Raw genomic sequence first — 16339 nt, 5'->3', positions numbered from 1 at the left:
GGAGTTTGATGCATTGCTGGCGTGGGTATTCAGTTTCATTTATACATGTAGTAGCATAGCTTTAACATGATATTGCACGATATATATGTGCTTCTCCCCACTTGGCGAACTTCTGCGTTCGCGAATAGGCTGACAAAAATCCACGAGCGTCTCCATAAGTTGGATATACTGATAGGCCCAACATACTTCCAGTCAGTTGTGTGGCCATGTCTTGCACGACTTTTCTTGGCGGTTTGGGTACAGCAAGTTTCTTCTTTCCAAAGATTTGCGGCTCCGTCCTTCCGCCATACTAATCGGATTCATCCGGTCGCCAGTCCCAGGTCGAGCTCTCGAAGTTGGCGTAACAGTAGTAGTGGTTACTCAATCCTGCGTGGGCAGGCTCAAACGTGGTTGGGTAGACTCCAACAGAGCTGTAAAGCTTGTCGATGATGGGAGCCATTCGCTCGCCAGTGCAGACAATGACACGGGGCGACTTTGGTTTAATGAGCCAGCGACCGGTCAGAGCAACTGAATAAATGGCACGTCAGTATTGGGGGCTTGAAGATATGCTATTGAGTGATAAAGCTCCCCCCCCTCCCCAACCCCCCCCAGACCACATAGTAAGGACTGCTTGGAATATCAAGGTATAACTTACACTTCGTCTGACAATCATTGCTGAAGAAAGGAGGGTCAATGATAACACTGTCCAAGCTGCCCTTGAGGTTAACTGATGAACTTAGGTTAGTCGGCTGCACACAACATTCAGAAGATCAGAGCAACCGTACGTGGAAGTTGGAGAGGTCGTTGGAAGTCGTAGAACACGAATTCAGGGAAGACACTAAACCGGTGGTCATGCTCAAATAACACCAGCTTTGGTCGATCTTCGACAGGCCAGAATCTCTATACGACACTGGTTAGTTAATGCATATCTTGTATACATGCCCTCTTCGATTAGAGACTGAAATTGGTAAGAATGTTGCGTACAAGGCGGTTCTTAAGTGCAATGAATACACTTGGTGTCGACACTACACCAATCGTTGAACTCGACGATGCACCATCAAGGAGCTGATCGGCGAGGGCCAAGGCAGTTTCGTCTAGGAACTAAAGCGCCGAGATGTCAGTTTTGTTTTTCGAAGTGTCAATATCATGAAGTTGTTGTCTGTCGCTAGACGCACGTCTTGCGCCAAGAGCACCCATTGCCAGACCAGTACGTAATAAATACTCCATCACTCGATGCAAGATCCCAGGAGCCGATCCGAGAAGCCATCTCCACCGGTGTAGCCAAAAGTGAAAGGCCACTGGACAATAGATATGTTCTATGCCTTGTTTCCTGCACTTCGTTTTACGTACCCAAAACTGCGATTCGTTCCAGTCCTCCGTGAAGGCGGCCATGCTCAGCGGCTGGTCGTCCACATCTTCCGCTACAGGATCCTCGTCCTCCGGTTCAACCACCCCGAGTCCGGCTCCGGCTCTAGGGGCGGCGCCGGTCCTCAACTTCTGGAATGTCTTTTCATGGGCATCCTTTTCGGCGTGGAACTCGGCCAACGCGGCCAAGGCGTGACTCGAGAGGCTTCTGTAGACCAACTAAAGTCAGTAAACTGAGGTGGGGCGTACAACAGGGGAATTTGAAGCGCTCATTACATGGGTTCTTCATCATCAAAAGACATCGGAAAATTGTAGTCGAAACTGCTCTTTTTTGTCTCGATGTATAACTAAGCGCAAAGGTTTAAGCCGGATACCTACGATTAAGGGTTTTGTGTGTGGGTTTGGCGGGGTAGTCTTTGCTGCTCTTCGTCTTCTAAAGGCTGAATGGAAAAAGATCACTATAGGGTAGTTAAATGTGGACTAACTTCCTGAACTTCAATTATTTGATATGCTTTCAATCCAAAGAAAACCTGTGCAATTGTTGGATCTCGCACACCTCTAGTTTATGCGGTCCTATATACACGGACTATTATCCCTGTCCGCTCAGCCCTTGATCACCAACTGCCTTTGCAGCATCCATGGCACGCAAAAATTGGATTCCTTTTCTTTACAATTCATCCAGAACGTGGATGTACTTCTTCTCTTCCCGCTTCTCCTTCTCTGTCGCAGGGGGGAGATCGTAGAAGTTCTGGCTTCGGAATCCTTGCTAGATGGGGGTCAGTTTGTATATTTCAACATGGTGGTTAACAACACTCACCAGATAGTGGTAGGTGAAGTTGATAATGTCACCAGGCTCGATGCCGAGGTCCTTAAACGTCTTGGCCTTGGGATCGATGACCTGGTCCAAGAACTCTCTCTCGACCTCATCAGCCGACATAGTGTGCCACCAAAGCACCTTGTTCAGCAGCTCAGCGACAGGCTTCAAGATAGCCTTCGGCACGTTGAGGTGTCGTCGCTGCTTGTAAATCTCCTTGTCAACCATGACAGAAATCTCCTCCATGCTGTACTTCTTAGGACCGTAAAGCTCGAAGGTCTGTCCTGCAGTGGTGTCGTCAAAGAAGATCTTCTCAAGAGCAGCACCGATATCAATTGACTGAGGCTGTTAACATTTTTGGCATTGCGCAACCAGTTTCACTGCAACTTACGTGAACAGGGTAGAACTTCTCTTGCATGTTATTGGAAGTAAAAAGGTTAGTGACACCAGCTAGCTTCAACAGGAGGTTGTCTTCAAAACCGAAGATCGGGGCAGGGCGGACGATAGTGGTCTCGGGGAAAAGGCTGCGGGCAACCTCCTCAGCTCGGCCCTAAGATTCTGGTTAGCCTCTCCTCCTTGGTGAAGCAGGATTTCTGCAAACCTTTGTGCGGTAGAATTCCGAGGTGGACTGAGAGTTGGCGCTGTGGGAAGAAACGTGGATATATCGGTCGACATCATACTTGCAGACAGCCTCAACGATTCGCTCGGTACCCTCGACATGCACATCCTCCAAGGAAAAGTTCCTGGTGGCCATTTAGTTTTCCTTTTCTCGTTTCAGTCCCTCTAGTATCAACATACTTGGTTGGATAATCACGGCCGATCAGATTGAAAACAGCATCCGAGTGTCGCACACTGGCCTCGATTGAAGAGGTGTTTCGAAGATCGTGCTCCTAAATACGATGTTACTGGAAAGCTCCTGACGATATCGAATGCAATTGAGGCGTACAATGAAGACAACACGGCCAAGATCTCCAGTGACTTTGAGATGACGTTTGGCCATCTCCTCACGATAGGGAATAACGACGGTACATCCCTGGCGAGCTGATGCCTGTATTAGTATCCCAATTACTCATTTCCCACTATCAAGATCCAATATAAGGTTCGCTCACCCAGTCGGTTGACAATGTATCGTCCTAGTTGGCCAGTTGCGCCAAATACGGTAACGGTATGGCCTAGTTGCTATTCGTTAGTATCGTTCGTGGTCATCGTAGCTCGATCGTCGCACCTCCAAGGGATGAACTAAACAAGAAAAAAGATTAGAAAGAGGCTCAGCAGTACCAATGGGCCGTGGTTCAGCTTACCGGCCACCCTCAACACGCATGATAGGCTTGCCAGTTCTAGTAATGGAAATATCGGAAAGGAATCGCTTGCCGGCGACATTGAAAGTAGTCTTGCGGACTACCCGCGCGGCAAGGAGAGGCGAAGCCATTGTTGCGAATATACGGGTTGCGTGACAAAACGCTGCTGTGCCTCGCAATTGGCCGTAGATTGTCTCGTCTTCAATACGTAGGCAATGTTTGGTGATGCTAGCCAAGGTAGAGCCTCGGGGAACGGTAATTGAAGATCACGTGACAGGTCACTGAAATCTTGCAGCTTGTCATTGGCCATTGCTTTTGAGGTGTCTTCTAAAGGCAAGAATGGTCCGTGCTCCTCGACGTTGCGACAACCAGGCTGCCTGATAGCCTCACTGATGAGCTAAGGACCTCCCTCTATCTCCACTGCAGTAACATAGTAGTAGGTATCGACCTTCACAAACATATCACTTTCACCGATCATCGCGACGACTTCCCAACGGCATCACGATCGACTCAACAAGGGCAGAAACACGATATTTTATGAAACCCGTTTAGAAAGACTACCCTTGGCTCAGCAAAGCTATACTCTACGAACCGAAAGGGCAGGCAAGCTAGCTAGCTGTGCACGTCACCCATACCCTCCGATTCCAACGACATCACATACATAACCGCCAACATGAGTAACGACGCTATTGCCGACTTTCTTTCCGAGCAGCGCGATGAAGCTCCCGAAGAGTTGCAGCCTCTCATTCTCGACTTCGAGAACTTCTGGGAACGAAAGCTCTGGCACCAGCTTACTGATGCCCTCATCGATTTCTTCAGCCATCCCGAGAGTGCCCCCCAAAGGCTACAATTCTACAGAGTCTTTATTCTCAAGTTTGCCGATAAAATTAATCAGCTGAAGCTTGTGGACCTAGCATTGAAGGCAGCAACAGAGTGCGATGGTAAGGTTCCCCTGCAACATGCCCGAAATCGGCGGGTTACTGATTGATGATGTTTGGCTATTATAGAGGAAGAGGAGCGCCTTTCTTTCCTGCAATCGGTCGCGAAGAAGGTCGACAACGAGAACTCTCAAGATGCCTACGTCTTCGCTTTGGTTGCCGTCGCCCAAGCAAAGCTAGACTTGGAGGAACTAGATGGAGCACGTAAGGATCTTGACACAGCTGAGAGGATACTGGACTCGTTCGACTCTGTCGAGAATGTTGTCCACGCTGCTTTCTACGATGCCAACGCCATCTACTACCAGGTATGAACACCAAAACTCCGGCTCTGATCCTAGAACTTGGGACGTCTTTGAGGAACCCCGCTAACCCTTCTGTCAGCGCAAGATGGACTTTTCCAACTACTACCGCACTGCCCTTCTCTACCTGGCATGTATCGATATCAACGAGCTTTCCCCCGACGAGCGACACAAGCGGGCTTATCACCTCAGCATTGCTGCTCTCGTCTCGACAAGCATCTACAACTTTGGAGAACTTCTCCTTCATCCTATTCTTGACGTCCTCTCCAAGAGCGAGCACTCTTGGATGCGAGATCTGCTCTTTGCCTTCAACCGTGGCGATCTTGCAGCTTACGATCAACTGTCGGATCGAATCGATTCTCACAAACTTCTCAAGAGCAACTCGACGCATCTTCGTCAAAAGATTTACCTTTCTGCTCTCACTGAGGCCGTCTTCCGTCGTGCTCCCCATGACCGCACCCTCACTTTTGCCACTATTGCTCAAGAAACCAAGGTTCGTCCCGAGGAGATTGAACATCTCATCATGAAGGCCCTGAGCCTTGGTCTGCTGCGAGGCACCATTGACCAGGTAGATGGTGTTGCGCAAATCACCTGGGTTCAACCCAAGGTACTCGACATGAAGCAGATTGCCGCGATGCGTCAGCGACTACTTGACTGGGACTCAAGCGTCAACCAACTCGGTAACTGGATCGAGTCGGCTGGCAAGGATGTGTGGGCCGCATAGGACATGCAACTGGCAAGAGTGTTTAAGGCGGCATCAAAACGAACCCATGTGTACAGTATAGACAGATAGAAACTTCTCTATAGGTAGATGATGATATTTTACCCAGAGCAAGACTCTTAATTCTGAATGAAGTATGTCTATTTCACACCCGGTGTCAGAGTCACTTTATGAAGCCTAAAAGTAAATCCTGCAGCTCCGCAGATGTTATCTCTTATGGATGCGATATTTTACAGCTTGCCAGTCCGCCCGCCTGCTGGTTTCTTTCAAGCAGCGACCTCTCCAAAAACGTTGACCATGCCCACGAGCCAAGCAGGCCACCATAGACACCAAACCACAACTGGCGTATACATACCCCAAACATTCCACCCGAAGCTTGCCTCCTTTAACAGGTCTGCTATGCTGATATGCCAGAGTTGGGCTGCAGCATACACTACCGTGGGCGGGGCCACAATGTTGAGCAATCCTGCCAAAGACCAGCGCAGGGCTGGGTTCTTGACAGGCTGGACAAAGCTTAATGGGCTAGATAGCACACCAACGAGGAAAGCGAGAGAGAAGTTGAGCGTAGCCAGAGTCGAGAGGCACATTCCTAGAACGAGCAAAGAGAAAGACTTTGTGAGCTGGAAGTGCTGAATGGTGGGCTTGGTGAACAGCGTTAAGAGGCGAGAGATAGCGAAGGGAAGGATGGCAGACACGACGGAGAAGCCGGCAAATGCAGGAGAGAGCAACTAAACATTGTCAGTGTTGTGTTTTAGAGCGATTTAGTAGATATACTTACACTGGCAGGAAGATGGTTGAAGGTGTATAGAGGCACGGCTGCGAGGCCTTGGCAGACAGCAACGACACCTAGTGGGACAAACAAATCTCTTCCAGCCTGTATCGCATCGACAGAGGTGGCCGAGTCCTTTTCTTTGGACTTCTCTGTTGCTGGCGTCTGGCCGCTCTTTACCCAAAGAGAGATGGCCATGATGGTAAAGTTGGCAGCAATCAGCATAGCACTCGGAAGGTAAGTTCCAATACTGACAAACCGGTCAGTCTGCATCAACAAATAGAAGAAAAAACTTTGGTGCAGATGCTCAAGCAGGTTGTTCAAACTCCGGAATGAGCCCTCAATCACGCGGCCCATAGCCATTTCATCATGCCATCCTTCACCGTAGGGCTGAAGAGTAACGGCATCGACGTGATAAGGGATAAAGTTACTATGAGCACCAGCTGAGTAGCCGAGGCCTTGGTTAAGCATACCACGAAGCATAGTCTGCAAGCGATCGGGGTAAGTGCCCGTGTGCTCTGTCATCTTCTGGATAGAAGTGCTGATACCCATCTGGCCACCAGCAATATTGACTATAGAGTTAATGAGATCGAGGTTGGGAAGCTGCCCATTAGGTCCGTCGTAAATTATGTACACAGACTTGAAGCTTTGCTCTTGGGGGTAATCGATAGCAAGAGCACCCTGGAGAGCGCCGGACTTGAGAGGTAGGGGGGCCACGAGGTCAGGATTGTGGGCATCATGGTATGCGTCTACCCAAGCCTGTGTCCCTGTCTTGCTATCAGGTGGGAATACGAGAATGATATCTTTGGACCACAGGGACCAGCCTGTAATTGTTAGCCCCTATTTCGTTTCTCGAGTCTTTCGGGGGCGCGTACGTTTAAAGTAACGGGCAAGAGTTAAAGCGAGAGACACGCCGTTACGGTTGAGCTGTTCCTCAACATTCTTCCATGCCGCAACCAAGACAATAGCTTCTGTAGCATCACCGCGGGGGGCTTGCAAAATGGCATAGAGGTTCTGTCCTGAGTACTCATGGCCAGCCGAGTTGTAGGTGTAGTTCTGACGTCCAACCTTGAGTCCGACACCGGTCAGGATCTTGTCCAGCCTATCGTTGACTCTAACACAGCGAGTTGTGTCAGTATTGGGTCAATTGAATCATTGTGAAGTTCAGAACGCACTCGTAATTGCTCTTGTTGACAACATCATCAACCTCGTGGCGGTATGCGCGGAAGATATTTTGCTCGCTTCCTCCAAAATACGTATGGACTTGTCCAGGTAGCAGAGCGTTCTCAGAGATATATGTTCGCCGCGAGTATTCGTTCAGGGGCAGAAGAAACAGCCAGATCACACCAACCGCGATGCAGAGGAAGGACAAGTAAGGGGGTAGCTTCAGGATACGAGGGTCGCGACGTAGCGAGAGCGCCGATGCTATGAGCAAATGCATTAGCGTTGAGGGTTCGTAAAGCGTATGTTTATCTATAGTCTTTAAGTACTTACAAAGAAGTCGCGACATGATCAAACCAATATCTATGCGACACAAGACTTGGTCTCCTCGATAATTAAAGGTTGAAGTTGTCATGAACAATCGGGATCCATTCAATCATTAAAAAAAGTACGTACCTTCATGACAGCTTACCTCTTACGAGCAAAGCTCCCGAGCCAGGGGGCCTGCATGCGGGGCAGGCTATGCGGTTACTGGGGGTCGTGTCGATCTAAGTCTGCTGTAAATTGTAGATTGTTATCAATGCTGTTGGACATTGAAGATTGAAAATTCAACGAATATCAAGGTACAGAGTGAAAGAACCTTGAGCACCTAGTCAACAATTAACATCTAAACATAGGTAAAGATAATGACATATGGCATCAAGTACGTGCTTCTATGTGATTGATCATGACTTCAATTCCCAACTCTCCTCCATCTCGTCCATCAACGTTAGAATCGATATCCAGAATTATTGGTAACAAGATTCAGCATAAATAGGTAGCTACACCACAACCCATCTGCCCATTCACCCCGTTTGTATTGTTCGCTGCGCCTGATCATGACATATGAAATGCTTTGAGAAATATGACCTTCTATATTACAAATCGGAAAAGGAGTATGCAGCAGGCACCATCGCGCTGCTGCTCAATTATGGAAGAGCGCCCACGCATCATGTTTCCCGTCTATGGCCCAAGGCGCTGGGTCGTGCCGACAAGCTCTGTTGCAGCACTTCCACTAGGGCCCGGACGGTTAGTTGTAGGCAGTACGCCGAATCGGCCGTATGTTGTCTTGTCAATGCTAACATAGTGCGGGAGAATCTTAAGAAGATTGAGTCGGTTCTCAACCCATCGAAGGCCCCATTCTGGGGGTGCAAGTAGCTTGGCATAGCCAAAGCCAGCTGTTCCAGGTGTTAGGATGCGAGGCGTAGCAAATACAGTGGTGAAAACTTACCAACATATCCAATGGCGATGCCACAAAGGTGGCCCAAGAGACTTGTTCCAGGGATCAATGCGGCTACAACCAAACTCATGATTAAAGGAGTTGTCCATGTTGGGATATTGACGGAGCCAATGACAAAATGTGGGTTGCTCTTATATGTTTGAATAGACTCCATTGCCAGCAGAGTAAACACCCACATGCTACACATATATCGTTAACAACGGCTTAGCCAGTGTTTTCATGACCACGTACCTGGCTCCTAGAACCCCATGGTTTGCTCGGAATATGCATCGCTCGATCAATACATAAGCAACGGCGGGTATAGATGTCAATGCTACAACAAAAACAGTCAGTTCCTATTGTTCTAGCACGTTCGGCTTTCTTACGTCCAAAGAATAGGGCAAGAGATGTCAGGGTGCCGTGCTCAGTCTCGAATCGCTCCATTAGAGGGGTAAGCGCCAGAAGGTTAAGGATCGCATGGATGACGTTGAGGTGTATTAATGGGAATGTCGATAGTCGATATGCTGTTTAACAAATTCTGTTTAGCACAGGTCCACGTTCTATACAAAGCGATTCACAATACCGTTTGTAATGCTGATCTCTTCAGGAATGAGAGCGCCCCATTCTCGCAAGTTCCATACAGATTGCAGCGATGCGATTGAAAGAGCAATGATAGCGAGGACGATAAGTCGAGTGAATAGCGGCAGTCTTGTTAGGTACGATCGAGCCCGTAAAGCGTTGAAGTTCTGAAGACGAGGTCGCATCTTTATCGATTGGCGCTACTCGGAGCAGCCGGCCAGTAGTAGGTGGTTCGAAGGAATGAACAGATGTCGGTACAGTATTGAAACCGAAAACTCCCAGGAGGTCGGCAAGAAGCAGACAGACCGAAAAGGGACAATGCGGATTTCTGCAGATATGCAGGAATAATGAACCACGATTCAAACCCAGAATCACTTCCACGCCCTGAATGTCTTTCGCAGAACGATCGCCAAGTGAAACTGGACAACAGGCACTTGCAGTCGAGATGTGGCTGAGAGGTACACGTGACAACTAAGGCGTGCACGGCCACCATGTACCTCAAGCACTAGGATGAAATTCAGGGAAGGGCATTCCTTCATATAACTACTACCAAAGTACTGACAATCACAACTCCGTGTTGATTGGAGACGTTACAATTTCGTTGAAAAGAAAATTTGGCCTCATAAATCTTGTGTTATAAAAACAAATGAGTAAGGAAATCTGATCCAAGCAGCATGGATTGACCTACTAATTCTGGCCCTTATGCTTGGGACAATTACCTAGTCTAGTAGGTACTAAGACACATATAATTTTACAAGTATTTCAAGCTTCCTACTGTCTTTACTTTTTGATGTTGATTGAGCTTGTAGGGTAATATTGTCATGAGCATCTCTTTGTCTTTAAACTTAACATTTTGAATTTTGTTACAACTAATGAAAGCATGCTACAATTATGTAAAGAATTCCTCTACTGCCTACTCTCAAAACCTAACATGAGAGCATCAGGATGTACGCCATTTGTGACCCAAAAATATTCTCGTCTTTGTTTCTTTCTTTCTTTAGTTCTTGGTAGCCTTCGCCATGGTGTTGAGGGCGGAGCCGTTCTTGAACCACTCGATTTGGGCTTCGTTGAAGGTGTGAGAGAGGGGCACCTCGAAGGACTTGCTGCCATCGGCAGGGTGGACAACGAGGGGGAGGGGCTTGCCAACTTGGAGCTTGGTGCAGAGGATATCGACCTTGTCATCAGGTCGGATCTTGTCGTAGTCGGCAGGGTCAGAGAAGGTCAAGGGCAGCATACCCTGCTTCTTGAGGTTGGTCTCGTGGATACGAGCGAAGGAGCGGGTGATAATGGCAAGACCACCAAGGTGACGGGGCTCAAGAGCGGCATGCTCTCGAGAAGAGCCTTCGCCGTAGTTCCAGTCGCCAATGACAACCCACTTGATGCCCTTGGACTTGTAGTCGCGAGCGACAGCGGGAACAGCGCCCCACTCACCAGTGGTGTAGTTCTTGATCTTGTTGGCCTCATCGTTAGCCTCGTTGATGGCACCAATCAACATGTTGTTGGAGATGTTGTCAAGGTGACCACGGTACTTCAACCAGGGACCGGCCATGGAGATATGGTCAGTAGTGGTCTTGCCCTTGGCCTTGATCAGGATGGGCATGTCCTTGGCGTCCTTGCCGTCCCAAGGCTTGAAAGGAGTTAGGATCTGAAGACGGTCAGAGGTGGGGGCAACGTCAACATTGACACTGGCGCGGTCCTTGGGGGGGGCCTGGTAAGTGTCCTGGCCGGGGTCGTAACCTCGGGATGGGAGACCATCACCGGTGGGAGGGGCAAGCTTGAAGTCCTTGCCATCCTTATCCTTTAGGGTGTCGGTGAGAGGGTTGAAGTGAAGGGAGCCAGCAATAGACATGGCGACGACCAGATCGGGAGAGGCGACGAAAGAGTGGGTGGCAGGGTTACCGTCGTTTCGGCCGGTGAAGTTACGGTTGTAAGAAGAGATGATGGAGTTGGCCTCGCCCTTCTTGACGTCACGTCGATCCCACTGACCAATGCAGGGACCACAAGCGTTGGCAAGAACGATACCGCCGAACTCCTCGAAGGTCTGGAGCTGGCCATCACGCTCAATGGTGGCGCGGATCTGCTCGGAACCAGGAGTGACAGTGAAAGCAGACTTGGCCTTGACACCGTGGTTGAGAGCATCACGGGCAATGGAAGCAGCACGGGTCATGTCCTCGTAGGAGGAGTTGGTGCAAGAACCGATCAGGCCGACCTTGAGCTCCTCGGGCCAGCCGTTCTCCTTGACAGCCTGGCTGAACTTGGAGATGGGAGTTCCCAGATCGGGAGTGAAAGGACCGTTGATGTGGGGCTCGAGCTCAGAGAGGTTGATCTCGATAAGCTGGTCGTACTCGACGTTCTCGTCAGGGCGGAGGCCGTGGGCGTAAGAGCGGGCGAAGTCACCGATCTCCTTTCGCTTGGTGGCGGCGAGGTAATCGTACATGCGATCGTTGAAGGGGAAGACAGAGGTAGTGGCACCGATTTCAGCACCCTGTGCAATGTTAGCAAGCCTTTAGTAGTCCAATGAACAGAAGTCACATACCATGTTGCAAATAGTAGCCATACCAGTGCAAGAGATGGCATCGGTTCCGGGGCCGTGGTATTCGACGATGGCACCAGTGCCACCCTTGACAGTGAGGATATCAGCAACCTTGAGGATAATATCCTTAGGAGCAGTCCAGCCGTTGAGCTGGCCGGTCAGCTTAACACCAATGACGTTAGGGGCCTTCAGTTCCCAGTCGAGGTTGGCCATAACATCGACGGCATCAGCACCACCGACACCGATAGTGGCCATACCAAGACCACCACCATTGACAGTGTGAGAGTCAGTACCAATAAGAAGACCACCGGGGAAGCAGTAGTTCTCGAGAAGAATTTGGTGGATGATACCGGAACCGGGCTTCCAGAAACCGATATCGTACTTGGCACAGGCAGTGGAAAGGAAGTTGTAAACCTCCTTGTTGATGTCAACAGCGCGAGCAAGATCCTTGGCACCACCGACCTGAGCCTCAATCAAGTGGTCACAGTGGACAGTGGTGGGGTTGGCAACCTTGTCCATGCCAGCAGACATGAACTGGAGGATGGCCATCTGAGCGGTAGCATCCTGGCAAGCAACACGATCAGGTCGCAGCTTGAGGTAGCTCTGACCACGCTGAATATCTTGACCATGGGGATCAGCCAAGTGAGAGTACAGGATCTTCTCGGCATAAGCCAGGGGTCGGTTCAGACGAGAGCGGACGATATCAAGGTTTTCGGACATCTTCTTGTAGTTGATGTAGTTACCCTCCTCCCAGTTGTTCTGGCGGACCTGTACAAGCAGAGCCAATTAGTGAGTTGTCCTTCTGAGTGTTTTGCATCTTTAAATTGTCCATTTCCACAACTGCTGCTTCACTGCCGTGGTGCAATCAAGTTGCAATTGGCGCGTTGAGCAGGCCCCTCGGTAAAGACGGCGGATTGACAGCCGAACTGGCCAATGCACTATGACGTCTTGAGCCTGCGCAGATGAACGCGGGTATACAAGAAACCAAAGTGCAGGTAGCAGGATTAAGTAGACAACTCTAGATGGTTTTTTGAGCTTACCTTCTTGTCCAGAGGGTTGTCTGAGACGGTCGCCATGCGGCGGAAGCCAGAGGCAGCGCCAGCGAGGGCGCGGCCCCGGGACATGTTGCCCAGAACCTGGCGGGTAGCGAGCATGGTAAGCTAACTGACAAGTCGGTTTTTCGAGACTCGTCGGTCAAGTCAAGAGTGGTATTTTCTTTGGTTGCGTTGGAAGAAGGAAGAAGGGGATGTGGGCTGCTGAGGAGTGATTTTGTATTGTGCGAGATTAAGGTTGCGTTTATGCACCGAGGCAACCTGTTTTTTTTTAAACGTTGTATAAACCATCAAATAAACCATCAAATTGACTCGCTTTGTAGGGTTTCACTACGGCGGAGCCTCGGACCAGCGGCTTTGCCTTCGGTCGCCGCTATATCTTCTTCGCACATGCGAAAGCCCGAGGTCTTGGTGCTCGGTCACCGAGAAATATGGTCAAAAGTTGTAAACCTTGGTTCCTTCGCAAAGATGAAGTTCTCGAACTACCCCCCCCTCAGGCCCCTGCGCGTACATCTCCCGACTGTATTTCTGCCAGAAATCATGCCGCAGACCGCCCAGGCCATACATGTTGTCCAATAGCAGACAAGACGATTACCTACACGTGGGTCTGAGTTGTGAACTAGGCCGACCCACTCTCCAGAGGAGAGTGGGTAAAATAACTCATGACTGCATACTAACTATAACCAATGTCAGTCAACCTATAGTAATTAGTATAAGGTAATAAGATAATAGCTACACAGTATTACAGTGCCGATAAGGGCATTTCTAACAGACCTAATATTTTTGTCACCTCATACTGATTTCTATGGGGTGACATTAGTTATAGTTAAAACGTAGTTACGAGTTATCTCACCCCTCTCCAGAGGAGAGGGGGGTCATCATGTAATTCCGACCCGCGGGTATTGCCTGTTCTTGGGGCTGCTGCCGTTCTTTGTTACCGGCTGTCAATCGCATGCACTACTGATTCGCAACCTCGTCCCTCGTGGGACCTGCAAGGTGAACAGGCTAGTGGGTAGCAGAAAAGTTGGCCTCTCAAGTCTTAGGATATAAAAATAAGTAGTCTAAGAACCCTAGTCTAAGCAGCATAAGTTGGTCTAATAATTTTGTCTCTTATGTTCCTAGCGGTCAATTTTTCTGATACCCTGAGGACAGGTACTGACCATTAACATCCATGTGGCCCCGACACACTCACCTTGACTATACGCTCTAGATGATAACAAGAACACCCATTCAGCCTTGTAAACTTTCTGTGGAATCATTTTAAACTTGATGTCTGCTCATTAGCGACGTAAATCCTGGAGCCGAGCCCCAGACCCCGCTGTCTACCATGTGTTTCCAAGTCCATCATCAATCGCCCTGCGCATGATAGGTAGTTGGACATGTGGCTGTGCCCAACACATGGAACTGGTGTAAAAGAAGAGCCTTACATACTCCATGGCTCATTACTTTCAGCTAGGTAAGGAGATTATCAGGCTTCTTATGCAGATTGAAATGGTACATGGAGTATATGCGAACAAGAACCCAGGGAAGGACCTTTTTATCATGACCCTTGACTCCAGTTGGATGCTGTGGCTGGCATCATAACTGCAACCACTCACCAAACGTGGTGGGCATTTTATAGCCCCGCATCTTATCAGTTGATTGCCCGATCTCCACCAAAACTTTTTTTGAAAATCGCCAACCTCCACTACCCAGCTAGGTAGGCGTTGAACTGGAAGAAACAAAGAAAGCACACCGGACGACATATACTCGAATTTTCCCAATTCCTCCATCACACAGAAAATATGGGTGTCACCAACAAGCGAACGATTACCAAGACCCGACGCAAGACTCGCGATGTTGACCAAGTCAAGGCCGATATGCTGTCACCTAAGCACTTGAAGCAATTCATGGAGACCAAGGCTGCCGAGGATCTTCCTGGTCTTGGACGCCACTATTGCGTCGAGTGTTCCAAGTGGTTTGATACGGGTTCTACTCTAGTCTCGCATCAGAAGGGAAAGCCTCACAAGCGAAGGTACGCTCCTTCTAATAACAATGAGTATATATTCTGGTCTTTTGTACGTAAACTAACTCTTCTGCAGGGTCAAGCAGATCGCCGAAGGACCTTACACTCAGGAAGAGGCCGAGGCCGCTGTCGGCTTGCGGACAGACAATGGCGACCAGAAACGCACATTTGCCGACGGAGACAACGACATTGCCATGGATGCTTGAACGTGCACGATCTCGATGTCTTTCATAGAGAATTGAAAAGGCGATTGGTGCTTTTGGGGGCGTATCGGAGCTAGGGTTGATCTTCTTGGCATCGTAAACGGCGTTTCGGTTTATTTCTGTTGACTACCATATCATATTCATCGCACACCTCGACCGCGCGCCCTGGCAAGCCCACTGGGCCGGCCTCGTCCGACTCCCCGTGTTGATCTACCCCGCGCCGTTGTTCCTCGACCTGGAGCTGCAGGTAGACGTGATTGTCGTTTTGGAGGCTCTGGCGTGGTGAACTTGGATGTCTTGGTAGTCGTTGGTGGATTCTCGACAAACGATCCATCCGTGGTCCTGGCAACAGTTAGAAAACGATTTGAATAAAGTTCCTGGGGGATGCTCACATGAATGTCATCTCTGCATCAGCCTCGGATTTCGATGGGGTCACGGCTGGTTGCTCTTGTCGGGTTCTATCTCGACGGAAGGATTCAGGAACCGGCCCCTGTCGATCATATCAGCTTCCGTAGAAATATAACGAATAGACCACCCATGCAGACATACCTCGGGAAAATCGACACAGAAAGCATTCATATTCAATCCATAAAGGAAGCTTGCGAACGACTCGCTAAATCTCGCCAGACTCTCGTGCATGAGCTGAAAGTGCATCATATTCGTTTCAAGGTCAGCCATGGCATCTGAAAGCTCGGCAAAGGCTGGCTCGAATGCGTTCAGGGGAAATGGTGCATCATGGTGTCTAGCACTACGCGCAGAATCGCGAAAAGAAGATCGCGACGAGGGTCGGAGAGGAGTCGTAGGTCTGGATGTTCGTGAACGAGAGTTTGGTCGCTTGGCGGCGTCCTTAGGTGTCATTGACATCTTGAGGCGTTGTCTTGCGCCGGTTCAAATAATCGATTGAATCTGCTCAAATTTTTCTGTTTGTTTCAAAATATGCGAGCGCAGGCGCAGTTTCGCAGTATTTAAGTTGCGACCTTGAAGTTGAATTGTTGGAAAGTCAACAAACAAACATGTTTCCTGTGGCGTCCCCGCAATCGTTTCGAACTGTGGCTACCTGGTAGTGGATGTGGCTCTCCTTGATAGTATCACAGGTACCTACCTATATTCCAACATGTCATTGAAAAAATATATGTTGCGTTGCAATTAACGGCGTTGCTACATCGTTTCTATTGTGTGTATTTTCCTGAAGAGATTTCGTTCTTACAAGCAATGTCGTAACCACGACACCTAAATCTTCTGTCTTGGCCTGACTAATTTGTCGCGTGACTGTTATAAAAGCCTGTCAGGGACGATACAGTAGACTAACAACAAGGTGCCGATATTGAAGATGCAGACAAGACCTATATAGCCCCTGGGTGTCAC

At 49.2% G+C, this 16339-nt stretch overlaps 8 protein-coding genes across 8 annotated transcripts; 2 read left to right on the top strand and 6 right to left on the bottom strand.

The window, feature by feature from the left end:
* Positions 1–75: 75 nt before the first annotated feature.
* On the bottom strand, positions 76–3664 carry FGSG_13257 (uncharacterized protein). The gene is made up of 14 exons (XM_011329500.1): positions 3460–3664; positions 3384–3397; positions 3268–3330; positions 3105–3199; positions 2957–3048; positions 2760–2901; positions 2550–2708; positions 2162–2497; positions 1621–2110; positions 1330–1552; positions 964–1080; positions 765–879; positions 635–706; positions 76–507 (listed from the first exon to the last, which is right to left on the bottom strand). Exons 1-9 carry the CDS (start codon positions 3585–3587, stop codon positions 2012–2014), a joined length of 1128 nt encoding a protein of 375 aa, XP_011327802.1. The 5' UTR covers positions 3588–3664; the 3' UTR covers positions 76–507; positions 635–706; positions 765–879; positions 964–1080; positions 1330–1552; positions 1621–2011.
* On the bottom strand, positions 290–1646 carry FGSG_13258 (uncharacterized protein; the record flags this gene model as incomplete). The annotated part of the gene is made up of 6 exons (XM_011329501.1): positions 290–507; positions 635–706; positions 765–879; positions 964–1080; positions 1330–1552; positions 1621–1646. The coding sequence occupies 6 exons, from the start codon at positions 1644–1646 to the stop codon at positions 290–292; spliced, it is 771 nt and encodes a 256-aa protein (XP_011327803.1).
* Positions 3665–3872: 208 nt separating the features above from the next.
* On the top strand, positions 3873–5521 carry FGSG_07956 (uncharacterized protein). The gene is made up of 3 exons (XM_011329499.1): positions 3873–4397; positions 4464–4699; positions 4776–5521. The coding sequence occupies exons 1-3, from the start codon at positions 4130–4132 to the stop codon at positions 5415–5417; spliced, it is 1146 nt and encodes a 381-aa protein (XP_011327801.1). The 5' UTR covers positions 3873–4129; the 3' UTR covers positions 5418–5521.
* On the bottom strand, positions 5513–7760 carry FGSG_07955 (uncharacterized protein). Its single transcript, XM_011329498.1, has 5 exons — positions 7678–7760; positions 7359–7608; positions 7059–7297; positions 6193–7007; positions 5513–6142 (listed from the first exon to the last, which is right to left on the bottom strand). The coding sequence occupies exons 1-5, from the start codon at positions 7691–7693 to the stop codon at positions 5681–5683; spliced, it is 1782 nt and encodes a 593-aa protein (XP_011327800.1). The 5' UTR covers positions 7694–7760; the 3' UTR covers positions 5513–5680.
* A 318-nt stretch (positions 7761–8078) lies between these two features.
* FGSG_07954 (rhomboid protein 2) lies at positions 8079–9577 on the bottom strand. Its single transcript, XM_011329497.1, has 5 exons — positions 9186–9577; positions 8989–9126; positions 8855–8936; positions 8615–8802; positions 8079–8561 (listed from the first exon to the last, which is right to left on the bottom strand). Exons 1-5 carry the CDS (start codon positions 9364–9366, stop codon positions 8347–8349), a joined length of 804 nt encoding a protein of 267 aa, XP_011327799.1. The 5' UTR covers positions 9367–9577; the 3' UTR covers positions 8079–8346.
* Positions 9578–9994: 417 nt separating this feature from the next.
* FGSG_07953 (aconitate hydratase) lies at positions 9995–12868 on the bottom strand (the record flags this gene model as incomplete). The annotated part of the gene is made up of 3 exons (XM_011329496.1): positions 9995–11666; positions 11718–12482; positions 12755–12868. 3 exons carry the CDS (start codon positions 12866–12868, stop codon positions 10179–10181), a joined length of 2367 nt encoding a protein of 788 aa, XP_011327798.1. The 3' UTR covers positions 9995–10178.
* A 1682-nt stretch (positions 12869–14550) lies between these two features.
* FGSG_07952 (uncharacterized protein) lies at positions 14551–14977 on the top strand (the record flags this gene model as incomplete). The annotated part of the gene is made up of 2 exons (XM_011329495.1): positions 14551–14780; positions 14848–14977. The coding sequence occupies 2 exons, from the start codon at positions 14551–14553 to the stop codon at positions 14975–14977; spliced, it is 360 nt and encodes a 119-aa protein (XP_011327797.1).
* Positions 14792–15915, bottom strand: FGSG_07951 (uncharacterized protein). The gene is made up of 3 exons (XM_011329494.1): positions 15524–15915; positions 15367–15464; positions 14792–15316 (listed from the first exon to the last, which is right to left on the bottom strand). The coding sequence occupies exons 1-3, from the start codon at positions 15836–15838 to the stop codon at positions 15115–15117; spliced, it is 615 nt and encodes a 204-aa protein (XP_011327796.1). The 5' UTR covers positions 15839–15915; the 3' UTR covers positions 14792–15114.
* Positions 15916–16339: the final 424 nt, after the last annotated feature.

This window comes from Fusarium graminearum, chromosome 4 (assembly GCF_000240135.3).
Source record: "Fusarium graminearum PH-1 chromosome 4, whole genome shotgun sequence".
NCBI classification, from domain to species: Eukaryota; Fungi; Ascomycota; class Sordariomycetes; order Hypocreales; family Nectriaceae; genus Fusarium; species Fusarium graminearum.
This window is presented reverse-complemented; position numbering and strand designations above follow the sequence as displayed.